Genomic DNA, 18,042 nt, shown 5'->3' on the forward strand with positions numbered 1-18,042 from the left:
CCGTCGCCCAGTTGAAGACACGTTGAAAAACTCTCGTCTGGCCGATATCCGCATCTTGGTTTCTTCACATTTGATCTCGAGTCCAGCGTATTGTCCTACTTGCGGATCACTTTGGTGGTCTCCAAACAAACCACCCTGCACAAATCGCAAAACTATCATACATGGAAAATAGGTCGACATCGCTGTTTCGGTGGAGAAAAAAAGACATCCCAGTTCATGAAATGCATGCGCTCAGCAGGTGTCCTCATCAGGCAACATGAGCGACACAAAACCATGTAGAAGACGTTCACAGAACCGGAACATCGGTGCGAGGTTTCCCACACGGACTAATAACAAAGCAACACCACGCAGTTCAACTTATGTCGACAAACGTCACTCACTGTGGTCGTGTGGACTTAAAGGTTGACCGAGATGAATAACACCACAGCGATCGCCTGGGGGACAGATCACAACCCGGGGGGTTTGACTAACGGGTCCGAGTCCCTCCTGAGACGGGTCCACTCCGGGCTCGACGCGCCGGACTCGAGCCGGTGCGCCACGGTGAGCGGAGACTACCTCTACTACCACTACGGCTGTGACGGCCAGGACGACAGGGGCTGGGGATGCGGCTACCGCACCGTGCAGACCATGGCCTCCTGGCTGCGCTTCAACCGGCAGTCAGGTCGACCCCCTCCAAGCCTCCCGGACATCCAGCACGCCCTGGTCTCCATGGGCGATAAAGAGGACTCGTTTAGGGGGTCCCGGGGATGGATCGGGACGTTTGAAGCGTCGCTCGTCCTCGACTACTTCTACGACGTGCCGTGCAGGGTGGTGCATGTGCGGGGTGGAGGCGCGGAGCTGGAGGAGGTGGCCGTTCCGGAGCTCCGTCGGCACTTTGAGACGCACGGGTGCCCGGTGATGATGGGAGGGGACAGGGACAACTCGTCCAAAGGGATACTGGGAGTGTGTAGCGGGGAGCATGGGAGTAGTGTTTTGGTTGTTGACCCGCACTACTACGGAAAGACAGTAGACAAAACTGAGTTGCAAACGCACGGGTGGGTGCGGTGGATTAAAGTGTCGTCCCTGGACCAATGCTCTTTTTATAATCTATGTCTACCACTCACCGGGGCTCACTAACTCGCAAGCTCGCAGTAGAGGAGAAACGGCGCCATCGTGTGGGCAAGATAATTATTGACCTGCTTGCACTGCTGAAACGCACAGATGTTCAGGTTTCAGGTTTAAGTAACTTAACAAATACGTCTCCTGGAAGTATTGACTCTCTTGTTATATTACTTTAGAACAAAATAAATATGAATTTTAAACGTGTGTGTGTGTGTGTGTGTGAGAGAGAGAGATCACTAAGGTGTATAAATATATGGTGGAACCCCATAGTATCTTATATGTTGTGTCAATCTATGATGTTAACCATATGTGACAATTATTTTATTCTTCAATTCTTATTGAAGGCAGGGTGCCCGTTCTGTATAATGACTACTCAGATACACTCCTTGGTAATGTTAAATGCCTCCTTTTTTTTTTATTGATTCCAACGCCCATTAAAAACGATAAAGTCAAACGGGCCTGTATGCATGGAGTCACGACGGTGTGGTGCTAGCCGCCCGACACGCAGTCGTTGTAGAAGATCTGGAAGTTGTGGTTGAGCGTCATCCTGCCTCCGAGGAACCTCTCCAGGCTCTTCAGCGGCACCTCCACCACCTGGTTGCTGTCGCCGCCGCTGGCCCGGTCGTTGGGGCCGTACGCCGCGAACGCCGGGAATTTGTAGCGCTCAACGTACGGCGCGTTGCGGTCGAAGTCGACACAGCAGTAGGCCGACCACAGGTGGTCGGGCACGGCCACGCGGTCGGCGCGCCCCCTGCGGACGGCGCCGCCCGCCGTGGTCACCCCCGTCACCACGAAGGCCCGTCCGCCGCAGAAGTTGTTGAGCCGCTGGCGGACGAGCCGCTGGTGGCGCGCCCAGGGCCCCGCCGACGCCCTGCCCCGGGGGACCACGTTGGTGAGGGTGTAGGTGGAGGCCTTGTCCGAGGGGTCCGCCTGGTGGCCGTCGGGGTTCAGCTGGCCGCGCTCGTAGCCCACGGCGTCGGCGTAGTCCTCCAGCACGGCCTGGCCGTCCTCCAGGTCCGGAGGGCTGTAGGGGGGGGAGGACCGGCCGAAGGGCTCCATGTTGCTGCTGCCCTTGTCTGAAGCCAGCTGGGGGGGGGGGGGAGGGGGGGCGGGGAGACATCACAGCATGGGAAGCAAATGGAAAGCGAAACACACATAATGCATAAGAATACGGGAGTTAGTTGTCTTCCCAGACAAGGTTAGCAGACTCTCCCTTCGCATTTCTTTCTTTATGGTATTTTTGCCTTTGCCAATGGCTAGTATCAGCAGACATCACCTACAAAGGTAATAATAAATAATTATATATATATATGCATTGCTTGCGGCAACATTGTGTGATAGGGGTCGTGTGTAAATGGGAACAGGGGTCGAGGTAATCGCCACCGGCAATTTGCCTGCTCAAGACGTAATAACATTTCCGGATCACTTCCTGTGTGGCTGTGAAATGAATGAAAGCAGTGGATTGCCGGTAGAGGCCTGTAAAGGGTTAGACTAAGGGTTAGGTAACATTCTTTCACGTAGAGCGAGCGAACCAATCACAAGACTCCACTGAGAAGGTATATACAAATCGGTGAGTGCTTGTCGGGGGATAGTAATTTCAGCAATTTATTTATGTCTGCATGAGGTGTTTTTGTTATGATTCAGTACCCCAGATTGCTAGCCTGACATCGCCAGACCAATTTTCAAATAGGTAATAGTCTGGAGGGTCAGGGTTATCAGCAAACGCAGACCTAAATACTTCTGGACCAGATTAGACATACAACCAATCAGAGCAAAGAAGCGTGGAGCTCAGAGGGAGGCCTCAAGGTTGCTCCCATAGGGCACACCTCTTTGTCATCGCTCCCACAATGGGCCAGAACTGCTGGAAATCTGTCTGAGAGGGAGGGGGGGGCCTGTGCTCATCTCATAATATATTGTTGCCCTCGGCTCCTGTCTCCTCCATGCAACCTGTGTGAGCATCTAGTCTTGGGAGAGGGGCCAGTTAGAGACAATTCTCCAAAGTTTTGCATTTGGACTGCAGTACCCATTTCAAACTCTCGGTATCAGTTACATACCTTTAAGAGGAATTCCCTCAAACTCTTATAAAAACAAAAACAGAAAACACTGTTGTAATCAAATGTTCTTATCTTGATTTTCAAGTTCTTTGCTGAGTTATGTCTTTGCCAAATCTGTACGTGGTGTATTTGCGATGAGCAGGCTATTTGCTTTGCCTGATGTGGTAACACTGTCAAAGTTGAATAACCCATTTAACGAAATCCAACCAAACCGAAAACACTGCCAGCAAACCCCCCACAAAACACACGAGAGTGCTCTCCCCTCGACTCCAGCGCTGAGGGGTCACCTGAGGCTCAAACATCCACGGAAAGTCCACCGTCTTCTCCCCGTCGGACTTCTTGAAGGTGTACGCCGAATAGATGGGGATGTGTCTGCGGGAATCATAGAGAGTGACGTAGCGGGGCTGATCCTCGTACTGCTGGCAGATGTTCTTGAATGAGTCCGAGCTGAGGTAGCCGCGGGGTGGGGTGCCCATGTAGAGGAAGTCCTTGCAATGCTGAACCTGGTTGAAGTCCCCCACCACCGCCGCCCGCCCCCCCTGCAGAAGCAGCAGCAGCAGCAAGACGCGCAGCAGGTGGTCGACGGCTGGCGAGTGAAGCGCGCAGGCACCGCACTCTGTTACAGGCATCACGACCACAGAGTTTACTTTTGTTCGTGTCTTACCATGGGGTTCGATGGCTCAACTCGCGAGCGAACGCAACCACTGCACAAGGCGTTCTCTAATCGGGAGATCGCTATGCAAACCAACGTAGTACTCAACGAAGGGGGGGGGGGGGGGGGGGGCGTGTAATTTAAGTTTTAACACACTTATATTACACGTCATTAAGTCTACAATGACGAACCACATCAGGCAGAAACTCAGGCATCACTTTATTTATCTGGTATCAACGTGAAACCCGCTTTCAATTCGTTTCCATATATGCAAAGTGCGGCAACTTTATGTGTCCTATCAGTCAAAAGTAGTGAATGTTATCGGTGTTGAAAAGCAGCCGAAGATAATGTTAGGTATATAGCTATATAAGCGCACTTGAATGGGGAGGCAGAAGCGTGGGTTGTGTGTGTGTGTGTGTGTGTCCGTGTGTGTGTGTGTGTGTGTGTGTGTGTGTGTGTGTGTGTGTGTATAACTGTGATGTGAAAGCACATTGGCTTATAATAAAGGTTCCCTAACTCCCTGATGCCCAATACCCAAACTGTGCCATTAGGCCTTTATCCCAGTCCGTGTAAAGGTAGATCTGTCTCAGCAATATGGGTAGACCAAATAAATTATTTCCCTTACAGGCCAGCTGTCATCTACTTTAACTATTTGAACATTCTTAAATGTTCACAGCAGTAGGCCTATGTGTCACTTCACAGCATCTCCATACAAAAAAAAAAACAAGTCAGAAAAGTTTCAAAACAGCCAGAAGAGAATTTATTAATGTCTAGAAATCAAGCATTTGATTATTTTTTTCCCCACTAAAGGCGACATTGTTGAAGGACAGCGCGGGCTTTTAACTTTCAGCCGGCTGTAGGGACGGCGCGACGCAGCCGTCCGTGAAGATCTGAAAGTTCTTCTCCACAAAGGTCATCTTCTTGATGAACTCCTCCAGCTTCTGGACGGAGAGCTCCACCACCTCGCCGCCCTCGCGGTCGTTGAGGCCGTAGTGGCCGTACACGGGGAAGCGGTAGCGCTCGTCGAAGGGCGCGTTGCGGTCGTAGTCGACGCAGCAGTACGCCGACCACATGTACGCCGGCACCGCCACGCGGTTGATGTTGTTCCGGCGGATCATCCTGCCGGACGTGATCACGCCCGTCACCACGTAGGCGGTGCCGTGGCAGTAGTTGTTGAGCCGCCTCCGGATCACCTGCTCCTGGGGCTTCCAAGCCTGGGCGCTGAACTCCCAGGTCTGGGGCACCGCGTTGGTCAGGGTGTAGGTGGCCGCCTTGTCGTCGGGCTGGGCCTGGTGCGCGTTGGGGTTCAGCGTGCCCCGCTCGTACAGGATGGCGTTGGTGTAGTCCTCCAGCACGGCCTGCGCGTCCTCGAAGTTCATGGGCGAGTAGCCGCGCGGGAAGGGCTGCATCTCGCCGGTGTCGGACAGCAACGAGAGCTTGGGTGGGACGACAGGGGGGAAAGAGGAGTGAGGGGGGGGGGGTTTGGGGAGAGGGGGGAAAGGGAAGGGATCAACACAGGAGGCGGTGGACGGAATCCGACCTAAATGAGACACTGACACCGACGGGAAAGTAGATGAAACCGGAATGTTTCTTCCCGTTCTTTCTCAACACACAAAGATTTTATTTGTTTATCCTTTTAATTGTGGAGGGAGTGAGACAGGAATGTATGGGAGAGAGAGAGAGAGAGGGGAAGACATGCAGACAAGACCAGCAAGACCACAGGCAGGAATCGGTCCCGGGTCGCTGTGGTAAGAATTGGCCGTTAATGGTTACGCTCTCTACCCGGTGAACCACCACAAAAAGACACTCTTTAAGAAGGAGAATCGCGACCTAAACGCCGGTCATCTGTTCCCCTCAGCGGTTCCTACCTGAGGCTCGTACATCCAGGGCACGTCGTTGTGGCTGTTGCCCTCGGAGCGCTTGAAGGTGTAGGCGGCGTAGACGGGGATGTGTCCCTCCGTGTCGTACAGCGTCACGTAGCGAGCCTTCCTGTTGTACCGCTGGCAGATGTTCCTCAGGGAGCGGCGCTCCAGGCCCGTCGGCGGCGTCCCCAGGTACAGGAACTTCCTGCACTCCGGGGACAGCTCCCGCTCCACCGTCGCCAGGGCCACTCCGCTGACCGCGGCGACCCACAGGAGGACCGCCTGCGTCCGAGATATCATTTTGACCGTGAGTCGGGAGTCGCGGCACGGTGGTGTACTTCAGAGAAACAGGCAGGAGAGAGAGGCCTCCAGGGAAAAAACAACAATGTTCTAATGCACCTCAGGGAAGTGAATGTGTAGATTCCTCCTGTTGACTACTTGGTGAGGTCCTTCGTGTCGTAACCGCGGGGTCCGATGGCTCAACTCGCGAGCGAACGCGGCCGCTCCATGAGCTGTTCTCTAATCGGGAGGTTGATATGCAAACCGACGTACTCCTCGTGCACCTTTACAGCCACCCGGCCCACCGGCCACTCGAGTGCAGGTACACCTGTGAGGATGCAAATTGCAAAATGCTACAGTCCCGCGTTGATGTAAAACAGGGGAAGGTATCGTCGTCATAAACGTCCCTCTGAGCATCGAGTTTACGCTGCACATAAATTCCACGAGGTAAAATGTATTTATAGAACAAACACCTTTTTTATTTTTCATTTTAGGGTTTTGTAGTTACCACGTTAGGAACTTTTGGGCAGGTAACCATAGTTACCTTAGCGGTAACTATGGTCGTAATACAACCCACTAACACCTAAGTGCTTGAACTTGACATGTTCGTCCAGCACAAAGGAAGGTGGCATGCTGAGGCCAGTGCCACTCAATGCTGTTGGGTTGCATAGTTTTGTAGCAATGTTTTAATTGTGTATGACATCATGCAATTAATCAATAATTTGTTTGTTGAAAGGAGGTCTGCATATTATTATCTATAGCCAATACTCTTACATTAATACCATGTTCTTCAGTCAGTAATTGCAGAGTTTATAGAGTTTATTTATGCAATGGCATGTATTCATTACAAAGACTGGTGTTATCAAGAGTTGCCACAGTGATAATCTCGCGTTGGGGTTAGAAGCTTTGGGCCTGAGAGGGGTCAAGGAGAGGCAGTGAAGGGGTTGAAGAGGGGATGTCAAGGGCTCAAGGGGTGAAGAGAGAAGGTCAAGGCGAAATGGTGAATGGTTCAAGGTAGTCCAGAGGCCGAGAACATTTGGGTTAGTGGTTAAGGGAAGGGCTGTGTCAGTGGTCTGTCCAATGGCGAGTGTGGTCAAAATCAGGTCAGCGTCACAACCACCTACAAACCAAAGACTTCTGCCCTAAACACCTCGATTCTCCTTTCCTTAATTATCTACATGGTTAGGGTAAAGACCACTTGCTGCTTTATTTTGTGAGCACATTTCAAATTTCAAAGCATATAAATGTGAGCAGTGAACACATCAGACGATCCACGAAAATGCCTATTAAAGCCAAAAGGATATACTGCCCATTTCTGCCCAGCTACAGCAGCAGGAGGTTGGGCTAATAAAGATTAGGCCTGGCTCTGAGATGAAATGGATCTTTGGACATCACTCTGCATAGAAAAGTCACTCATGGTGCATATCTTTCTATGCCTGAATCAGAGCAGGAAGAGATGACTGCTGCAGAATCGTGTTTTTATCAACTGACCCCTAGTTAGTGGATTAAGTAATGAATTGAATTAATCATTATGCATGCTTTTATTATCATTATTGGAATAGCATCGTTCAAGTCACAAGGCTTCACTTAAAAAATGGGAATGGGAATAATGACAATAGAAAAGTGGTGAATACAACAAACTAAAATGAATCACTGCATGTCAAGTATTTGAATCACATTTAAAAGCCCATCATGTTTGCATACAACACAATGCTATATACTTAATGAAACATAAAATCAGTAACAGCTGAATTATTGAAACGATGAAAGAAAATGGAAGAATGTGAATGTGTCCACTTTAAAACGTTAAAATGACTGATTTAAAATGTTGATTTATGTTGATTTATTTTCATCTTCAGCACTTGACCTCTTGTCCTGTATAAAGTCCATTATATACACCATATATTAGGCCTGGTCAATAAATCAATAAATGATCGTATCGTGATAGACTTTTGATCAATATCAATATAAAACATGTTCATTATATATTGATAAGAGACTGGACCACCGAATCTAGCAGCTGGGTTTGTTACACAAACACAGTTCCATACTTATTGACAATATTTGAGTGTTTTTCATTGTTGTATCGAGATTGGAGTATTTATCAATGAAGAACAGTGGAAGGTCATATTAAGTGTTAAACACAAGTGTTTAAATCCAGCATGGTAATTCCTAGTCTTTTTAGGTCATTACAATTATCAATAGTTATTGATATCGATCAATATGATCAAGTTATAACGTGTTATGGCTTTCAGCCGTATCGCCCAGGCCTACCATATACACAATAAATATATACACTGCTCCCATCTCATCCCATATACAGTATCTTGACCGACGTCTATCAGGCTCATGGATTCTGCCTTTTCCCGCGTCTGAAGAGGTCTTCGGCGACGCAGCCCTTGGGGAACACGGCCAGGTCTCGGCCCACGTCGGCCTGGCGCGTCAGGAAGCTCTCCAGGTCCTTGACGGGGACCTCGGCCACCTCGTGTCCCGTCGCCTGGTTCAGCGCGTAGCTCCCGTAGCTGGGGAACATGAAGCGGACCTCGTGCGGCGAGTTGCGGTCAAACCACGGGCAGCAGTACGCCAGCCACAGGTGTTTGGGGATGGCCACGCGCTCCCTCTTCTCCCGCCGCAGCGCCGACCCCGACACGGTCGCCCCGGTGACCACGTAGGAGCTCCCGTGGCAGAAGTTGTTGAGGCGGCGGCGGACGGCGTCCAGGTAAGGGTTCCAGCAGGCGTCCAGGAAGGCGGTGGCTTGCGGCACCACGTTGGTCAGCGTGTAGGTGGAGGACTTGTCGTCGGTGTCTGCCTGGTGCTGGTCGGGGTTCAGGGGACCCCTCTCGTAGCCCACCGCGTCCGTGTAGTCCTCCAGCACGGCCTGGCTCTCCTCCAGCGCCGCCGCCGCGTCCTCGTCCAGGGGGAGCTCTCTCATGTTGTCGCCGCCGTCCTCTGAGACCAACTGTTTGGGGATGAATTCACGTTCACGTTTGCATTTTGTGCATTTTGCAGACGCCTTTTATCCAAAGTGACTTACGATGAGTACATTTGTCAGAAGAAGGAGAAACGGTGTATCTCTGTCGGTACAGTAAGGATGTTCATAGAACCAAGTGCAAAGCACTAACCATCACTAGGTTAACCCATTCCCCGTATACAACAAAGATAGCTAGGATAAGATGGTACACAACAACTACTAACTTTTACATTTTTCATTTTTAAAGTGCCGGGAGGTACAACATACTATTATGTGCGTACATTAAGTGCCAGGACATACGACATACAATAAGTGCCTTCCCCTGACAAACGAACGTCAGGGGACCACTGCTACACACTCAGTTTTCCCCCCCCCGGCTTTAGACTTTTTTTTTTCCTCCTACATTCACGAAGACACCGTCGGGAGGCCCGAGGAACCCGTGTCCCTGGAACGCGGCGGCGCCGCTTTGCATACCTGCGGCTCATACATCCACGGCGCGGCCGCCCGGCCCTGTCCGTCCGACTTCTTGAAGACGTAGGCGGAGTAGAGCGCCAGGCGGCGGCCGCCGTCGTACAGGGTGGCGTAGCGCGCCTGGTCCCCGAAACGCTGGCAGATGCACCTCAGGCCGGCGCCGCGGAGGCCCACCGGCGGAGTGCGCTTGTGGAAGAAGTGGCTGCAGTCCCGGAAGCTGGCCAACACGCTGGCCGCCGTCAGGCTGGTCCCCACCAGCAGCAGGGGGAGGGACAGAAGACAGAAGGCTTTGGACAGCCGCATTCCCACGGTGGCTCCGGAGCAGCACTTCTACTGCCAGGGAGTGCTGCTTCCTTTCTTCCCCACGGGGTCTTTTCCTTATTCCCCTCGGTCGGGAGTCCACCAGCCAGGGAGCAGATACCACGAGGCCGATACTATACTCGTGTTCTACGCAGCATTGTGTGTCCACTGTCTGCCTGGCCCTGCCGGCCGCGTATGCATATCGGCCGTATGCAAAGCCACAGTTGATATCACCCACCTCCCTTGGCTTTGAATGGTTGCTTCTCCTTCAACTTAATTTGTGACCATGCCATAGGCAGTGTTGTTCTCAGACCTTAAACATAATTATCAAATCAACCTGTCACTATACTGTCTATCTGTTCGTCCTTTCTATCTACTTTTCCACCTTCCATCTTTAAATCGTCATAAAACGTCCTAGCCTCGACCCACAGCACAATTTCTTGGACGTAATTCCCCGTGGTTGCGTCTGAGGAATTCGAAAACATGAAGAGGCTGGCTCTGTTTATTTGAAGCTCAGGGAAGCAAGAATAAAAGCAAAATGGGAAATTACTAATCAACAACTTAGACCACCTGCTGACTCCCCTTTTAAAGCCAAGGGGCCCTCCAGACACACAGTGGAGCATGAGCAGCAATGTTCACTGACTACAACTATTCCTCTGATCACACACATCCTCCTGGGCCTTAGGTAGGGATGGGTATCATTCGTTTTAATGATACTACCACTCATACCGATGCTGCTTTTTGATCTGGTATCTCAGGTCTCAGGTCTTAAGAAGAAAAAGCAAACAAATCAAGTACATAACGAAATTCCTTTTATTTTTCTCATGACAAAAAAACGATCTTCAGTAGTAGTTATTCAGCAAAAAAAAAAGTAAATAACTTACATACTTTTGAGCACAAAAAAGGGAGGACGAATGAGAATATTATAAATAACGTACAGTGAAAGAAAAGACAAAGTGGCACAGAGCAGCTAGGCTGGCGTCAGTTCTTCGGAAGAAAGATCAGAAAGATCTCCCTTCTCCGGGCAGAAGCCAAGACCTCTCCTTTTTTTTAAAGATTTATTTTTGTTTTTTTTCCAGCTTTATTATAGAGAGAGATAGAGATGAAAGTGTGGAAGACAGAGGGGAGGACATGCAGTAAATGACCCAGGCCGGATTCGATCCTGGGTCTCTGCGATTAGGGCTGTGCCTTTATGGTATAGCGCCCAGACCTCTCCTGATTAACGGTGTTTCTCGTCTTTGAAAATACCCTCTGATAGAACGCTTGAGGGCAGAGCGCGCTTGTTGCCAGGTGTGTGAGGCGGGGCAGAGTAGCTTCATCCTCCATTGAGGTATACCTTGAGGTATAGCTCACCTCAGATTCAAGATGATGGCACTGGCCTACAAGGTAGTCAATGGAACTACCCTCCAAGCGCTGGTCGGACCACACACCCCGGCTTGAGCGCTCTGCTCTCACTACCTCAGCTGGACGCCTGGTGCCGTCATCGCTAAGAGCAAAGCAAAGGTCCATCATCAAAGCCTCAACTCTTCTTGGTTTTTCCTGAGTGGTGGAACGAGCTCCCTGCCGATGTCAGGACCGCAGAGTCGCTCACCAGCTTCCGCAATAGACTCAAGACTCACTTATTCAGAGTTCGCCTAGACTCTGCATAGCCTACTCCCCTTACCCCCCCCACCCACCCCTCTTACGCACTTATTGTATGTTGTCCGTCCTGGCACATAAAACAGTAGCATTGTGTAGCATCTTATCCTAGCTATCTTTGTTGTATTCGGGGTTATCCTTATAATTGTAGGCGCTTGGCACTTATTTCTATGAACATCCTTACTGTACCGGCAGCGATATATTGTTGTTTCTCTTTCTTTTGACAAATGTACTTATTGTAAGTCGCTTTGGATAAAAGCTAAATGCCCTGAATGTAATTGTAAATTCTCATCACATCACATCACAGAGTCCTCTGTCGTGGGAATTTAAAGAGCTTGGAGCTCTTACTCAACTTGATCAAAATAAACAAGCATTAACCTAACCATCACCAGTGGCATGTGGCATTGAAGTCCTGAACACAAAGAAACCACTGTTAACATTAAAAAACAAACAATGCTGTGCTTGAAATAAACTTTTTACGGCACAGCGTTTCATCGCAGCCCCACCTGTCCTATCGGCCATCCTTTTGACTGTAATGGAGAGGAGCAGCTGGTCCAGTACGGTGGACTGTCGAGGCCTGCTCGTTCATGAGTGGACTCAGGGCTCCTTAGGGCTTCTCCTCTTCATGCTTCCTCCCTGCGGGACGAGGGGTCACAGCGTCGGTTCAGCCAACAGCGAGCCACAACAGACTGGGTCGTTCTGGAAGGATGATGAGACGGCCAGTTTGTTTTCAGAACTTTGTCATTATGGTCAGCGGATAGGATCCAATGGTTATAGGATTCAAACAGCTTGTCAATGGTCTTAGACTTTGTTGAAATGTGTTTTCTTATGTATGTTCACTGCAAACCGTTACCATCATGTTTTCATACAATTTCTTGTTTTCTAGTTGTTTTCTGTATGCTGGGTGCTGCCCTTTTTTTCTGACGGTGTTTCCAGTCAGAGTGTTCATGGGCACAAAAGAAAAAGAAACCTGGGGGTGGAAAAAAAAAGCCCAAATGTTCTGCGAGATATACTTAAAAACAATAGTTTAGTTTGACAGGAAAACCACGGAACGACATGGAGCGATTCATTGAGTTCTACTTTGATCTAACCCTGGAATATAAACAAATCAAGTCAGCATCAGGCTCTAGAGATGTTTTTTAAGTACGTGAAATGCCCCGTTCACACTAGTTGACTTTGCATGGGGCACTCTCGCAATGCATTGTGGGTCTGTCGGCTCCGTCGCCTGCGTCAAAAAGTTGAGAAATGTTCAACTTTTCAGGCAGCGACGGATCCGTCGGCCAAACAGATCGCGTTATGCAATTATACGCAAGTACACGCATGTCCAATGAAATCGCCTTTGTGATACAACCCGGGAAAACACATGGATACGTCAATCTGTTGACGGACGGATGTAGTGTGAACGCGGCGAAGGACAGGTGAAGAGGTTGACCTGTGCCAGAAGGACGTCGAGACAGAAATATACTGAGTAGTATGTCCTCTACTGGGACATTTTAGCAAGCTGGCTAATCGTTAGCTACATGTCGAAAAATACAGCATTCTTTCCATTCCATTCTTTCATTTCTTTCACCGTACTGTTCTTTTTTTCACCTGGGAGTTTATTTTTTCAATCTGCAGTTCTTTCTTTCTCCCCACTTATTTTTTTAAATGTCATATATTTTTTATGTATTTTTTATATATTTCTTTAATATATATATTTTTAATTTTTTTTTTTCATATATTTTTATACAGATTATACATTATTAACAGATTATACATTGGTAGCGTTGATCCTGTTACGTTTTTTAAACAAGGACGTTTAGTTTTGGGGGAGGGGATGCATGTAAGCTATTTTATTGAGATTCCGGGGGCTTTTATTGTGAAAGATGAAAACTGAGAAAATATCGTAGTAGTTGAACAGTAATAAAGTTGCCATTTTGGTTCAGACTATAAAACCTCTGCGTTGTTATTTCTCATCTTCAGGAGAACGGAGGCAACTCATAATGCTGGGTTACATTACTATGACCAGGATTAATTTGTCAAATTGCAAAACATTTCTTCACAACTATAAGGCTACAGACAAATATCGTTGTGCAGATCCTCTTATATTGCCATATAATACCCCGTTGTTTCTGGTAAGGACTTCTTCCATGGGTGGCCCTGTTGAAATCGCCCTGAATCCAGATGTTGTGTAGATTAGTGTCCAAAGGGCTCAACCTCTGCTCCTCATCAACCACTGACTGAGCTCCACCATGCAGCCATGACCCGTCCTCGTTTTAGATTGACACACAACGTTCACACCAGATTGGGACGTTTCCAAAACGACAAAGTCACGCCACATGTGGTTCAACTGTCTAATTAATGCAATTTGTGCATCAAGTGTGTGCGATTTATATTTTCAGTTTGACAAAAGAAATAATAATCCCACAGTGGCTATGAATGTATTTATTGTTTTTCCTGGTCAGAATCACAGCATACAGTGTGTAATAACTTCTAAAGTAAACAGAAATATCATCACCTTATTTCTTTATATAGATTTACTTTCATATCTTTTTTTAAATGTTTTTTTTTGTTTCATTATTTAGCATTATCTTCTCCTCAAGAATGTAAAAACAAGACAACAAGAGCAGATTTGCAAACCCATGGTAACCAATTTGATATCCAGCTCAAGGTTTGTGTGTGTGTGTGTGTGTGTGTGTGTGTGTGTGTGTGTGTGCGTGTGTGTGTAGACTGTGTCATTAACCTGGAAATGTGCATATTTGATGAGGGCTGATTAAATAAAATGAAAACGCAAGGAACAGGACAACATTGTAAAAGACGCAACAGATGAACAACAACGGCAATGGAACCGGTCGCTTCGTTTCTCCGTGAAAAGCTAATCGTAACTCATTCATCGACTTCGCTACAATGTCATATGAACTCAGAAACACCATCTACCCACACAGCATTGAAGTAGAAAAGTTTAAAGTTTACAATTGATTGATTTAAAAATTAAAAAAATTGCTGTTTTTGACACAAGGAGTACATGTAAACCAAGCAGGTGAAAGGTAAACATATGGTGTGATGTGACCTGCGTTGGCCCACACTCAGCAGACACATATGCCCACCGATGTATTACAGGGGAGGTATTATATGATGCCGGAGCAATGAAGGTCAAATGTCTGCTACTTTTAGGCCTACTTATCATGTACTGAGCGCAATACGACACAACAAATGCTTTCAAAGTCATGCGGATTATATATATATCTTTCGATTCCATCATGTGGTCATTTCACTTCACCAGGATTTCAAGATGGTTTCCATTTTTGCATCTGCCCCTGTTGCCTTCTGTTGTCACAAAGTAAGTTTTCCATTCATTCCATCAGAAAACAAACAAGAAACGTAATATTTACAAATATTGTGTTTTTCTAACACTTAGAAATTTACAGTTGACCTTCTAAATACTGTGTGTCTGACTCTCAATGTGTTGTTCCTTCATGTACAATACTTTCTGTCCAGAGATCCAAGCGTTAGAATCCATAGCGCCCTCTGGTGTACACTTATAAAATAGACAAGGTTATGAACAGACCATTTTGCTGCTGTTTTCACCCATCAAGGTGCCCTAAAGAGAGGAACTTGAGCCCAAAGACGGGGACTTCGGCTCTGTTGTAGTTGTGGCAAATGTATCCACACATTCCCGACTGCCATTCAGAACAGCCCGGAAAAAACTTATCGGAAGGGGTCCGACTAGGCAGGGTGAACTGGCCCCCACGGCACACGTTGTCGACACTAAGCAACGTGTTTGAATGTCTTTTGCGCGTTAATATTCAGTTAGCTTCCCCTTTCAGTTGTTGTTTTCTTATGTTTAAGGCTGTGAGGTTCCAGTCCCCCATAGGCTACAGGTCCTCAATTCAGTCCAGGACTGTGAACCCGCCATCAGAGTCTGCCGTCTCACGCAAATCACACGTTGCTCATTGCGAATATATATATATATATATATATATATATATATATATATATATATCCCAAAACAAAAACTAAAACAACAGTATGCAGCCGAAGAAATAGCCCTATCCCATTGCTAGCTTTCCCCAACCAACCACAACACAACAAAAAAAGCCAAACAAAAAAGGAAAGAAAATGTGAGCGACCGAGAGCAAAAAGGCCAGGGCGTGCTTGTGGCAACCGCTGAACACCGAGCGCCATCGGTGGGGGGGTTTGATTCACCGGGGGGGGGGGGGGGAACACAGCGGCATGGCCCGGGGCAAAGGGCCTGACCCCCCCCTCGCTACAGAACAAGAGACGGGACCCCACAAAGGACAAACAAAGCAAACAAAACAACAGTACTAACAAGTTCTGCCGCTAGTACTACTTCTACTACCCTGTTTGGAAGGGCCGCCACCTGTATGTAGCACCGTCCGTTCCCCCCCACCCCCCTCGGTCCGTCGTTTGTGTGCTTAAGAGTCCAGTACGCGACCGGTCAGCGGACTAGCCTCTTCTAGTCCGGGCCGGGCGAACCGCCCCCCCCCACCCCCCCTCCTCTGTATGTGGGGCGTTGAAACAACGAGGGTTCAACTGAGGGTTAGGGTTAGGTCCGAAACCGCGACGCTAGGTGGAGGGCGTTGGATCGGGGGGCGGAGACACAGTGACGGGTTCCTGCGTTGCCGTCAATCGGTTGTTTCTTTGTATGATTGGGCGGGTCTGACAGGGGGGGGGTTTCTGGAGGGAACACAGGACGCACGGCGGTGTGACGGTGGGGGGGGGGGGGGGGCGAGGCGGGGACATTTTAGCTTGAACACGCGTGCGCACCGGTGATCCACATGTTTGATGTCTCTCTCTGGCAGTGGTGGTCGAAAGTGTAGCATAAGGTTTTCGCCTGGTACCCGTGTGTGTGTGTGTGTGTGTGTGTGTGTGGGGGGGGGGGGGGGGGTGGGTGTGTTTCTGCATGTTGAATGATGGAGATTGAGAAAGAGAGATATAGAGATGGTGGTGGTGGTTGGGTGAAGGCAACACATTGACTTACTCGTTCAATATAGAAAAATAGTCCGTGTTTGGGTACATCCAGAACCGGCTCCATCTCCAACAAGTCATCCAAAATAAAGACAAATAAAAATGAACATTTTGAATAGCTGTTTTTTAAAGTTATATTTTAATAGGGGCAAAAGGTATCCTTGCACAGCCAGACCATATATCTCAAGGCAAAACCCTCGTGGAGCTTGTCCGATTTAGGGTTTGTGATGCTAGGCAGACAAACACGGGGTGAAATGTAGGAATTAATTGTTTTGTGAAATGGAAATAGTAAGGTTGTTCTTTTACAATAAGTGTCTGGGACCTGGAAACCAGCAGTTTGAAGCATGGGGATTGTACGAACGTCCACCGGTCGGCCAGACTTGTCTATTTCGGGAAAACGTGCAGATTGACAAAATACTCAATACTGTACTCAATGTACTTAAACTGATCTGTACTTAAAAAGAAATCATGCATAGAGCCCAAATGAGACACAGCTTGTATATACCCTCTGCTCTGTACAGATTTATTTATAACTATATATATATATATACATATACATATATATATAAATATAACTATAACTATATATGTGTGTATATATATATATATATGTATATATATATATGTATATATATATGTATATATATATATATATAACTATATATGTATATATATATATATATATATATATATATTTAATTTCTCTATAACTATATTTTCTGAAGAACAAAAACAGAATTTAGCAAATGCAATACAGAAAAAATACAAACCATGACATTAATGCAATAAAAGGCCAGTTCGGCGCGTCACTAGCGGCCGGTGAAAAGATGTCAACAGAACTCCCACTAGCGGGAATCGGCGATTTGAACAAACCTGCCGTCAGAACTTACAGAGCTTACACTTACACTAGAGCTTACCCTCTGCACAGAGCGCACATAGACCCCGCCCGGATGTGGCACTCCGCCTCAGAATATAACTTTAAAGGGTTTGACCGCAGAAGCCTGAGTCCTGCTTTGCCGAATGTGCGCCCTGTCATGAGAGGCATGTCAGAGCTCAGATTTAGACTCTAGCATCCGCGCCCGACCGTGCCTTTACAGATGTTTCTGGTGGAGGACAATGTCGGCACGCTTAGCGCCGCCAATCAGCACGATTGACGACTGAGTGTAGTTCAACCGGTTTGCTTTTCCACAGTTCTGTAACCCCGCCTTTTTTTCCTGTGGTTCTGTAACCCCGCCTCTTTTCCGTGTTTCTGTAACCCCGCCTCTTTTCCGTGTTTCTGTAAACCCCGCCTCTTTTCCGTGTTTCTGTAACCCCGCCTCTTTTCCACGGTTCTGTAACCCCGCCCCTTTCCCACGGTTCTGTAACCCCGCCTCTCCGTACTCCATACTGCATTATGGATATGATTTGGACTATGTGATATTAAAAGACGAAGATAATATTGTTACACGGAACACGATGCTGTGATATTGCCGCACCGATCACAGACACACAGACTTTTAAAAGGGAGCCGTTGTTTGAAAGAGGACATTGCTATAAAATATTTTCTTCATTTAAAATATTTTAAATAAAATGTTCACTCATAAGTATTTATTCACGTATTTTTAACTGTACCAGTCGACGGAACTCCTCCCCCCATCCCCCCCCCCTCCTCCCCCCCCCCCCTCCCCTTTGCGATTGGATCATATATTGGTGATCTAACCACGATTGGACAATATGAAAATAGAAACTACCGCCCAACCCTTAGCT

General features: G+C 47.9%; 3 protein-coding genes and 1 pseudogene across 4 annotated transcripts in view; 1 reads left to right on the top strand and 3 right to left on the bottom strand.

The window, feature by feature from the left end:
* Nucleotides 1–225: 225 nt before the first annotated feature.
* ufsp1 (UFM1-specific peptidase 1) lies at nucleotides 226–1,254 on the top strand (the record flags this gene model as incomplete). The annotated part of the gene is given in 4 exon segments (XM_084487243.1): nucleotides 226–276; nucleotides 280–298; nucleotides 301–398; nucleotides 400–1,254. Coding segments are annotated over 4 exon segments (885 nt in total). The 3' UTR covers nucleotides 1,117–1,254.
* A 336-nt stretch (nucleotides 1,255–1,590) lies between these two features.
* LOC311368371 (endonuclease domain-containing 1 protein) lies at nucleotides 1,591–3,860 on the bottom strand (the record flags this gene model as incomplete). The annotated part of the gene is made up of 2 exons (XM_084487172.1): nucleotides 3,443–3,860; nucleotides 1,591–2,187 (listed from the first exon to the last, which is right to left on the bottom strand). The coding sequence occupies exons 1-2, from the start codon at nucleotides 3,782–3,784 to the stop codon at nucleotides 1,591–1,593; spliced, it is 939 nt and encodes a 312-aa protein (XP_084343298.1). The 5' UTR covers nucleotides 3,785–3,860.
* Nucleotides 3,861–4,646: 786 nt separating this feature from the next.
* On the bottom strand, nucleotides 4,647–5,969 carry LOC311368285 (endonuclease domain-containing 1 protein-like; the record flags this gene model as incomplete). The annotated part of the gene is made up of 2 exons (XM_084487080.1): nucleotides 4,647–5,243; nucleotides 5,676–5,969. The coding sequence occupies 2 exons, from the start codon at nucleotides 5,967–5,969 to the stop codon at nucleotides 4,647–4,649; spliced, it is 891 nt and encodes a 296-aa protein (XP_084343206.1).
* Nucleotides 5,970–8,295: 2,326 nt separating this feature from the next.
* The window catches only part of LOC311368286 (endonuclease domain-containing 1 protein-like), a 12,446-nt pseudogene continuing 2,699 nt past the window's right edge, over nucleotides 8,296–18,042 (bottom strand). Inside the window, exons 2-3 of the transcript in view lie at nucleotides 9,394–9,776; nucleotides 8,296–8,907 (exon numbers count right to left, since the gene is read on the bottom strand). The product of the transcript in view is annotated as an endonuclease domain-containing 1 protein-like (transcript). The remainder of the gene's footprint in view (nucleotides 8,908–9,393; nucleotides 9,777–18,042) is intronic.

This window comes from Micromesistius poutassou (genome assembly GCF_964030765.1).
Source record: "Micromesistius poutassou genome assembly, chromosome: 23".
In the NCBI taxonomy this organism is placed as follows: Eukaryota; Metazoa; Chordata; class Actinopteri; order Gadiformes; family Gadidae; genus Micromesistius; species Micromesistius poutassou.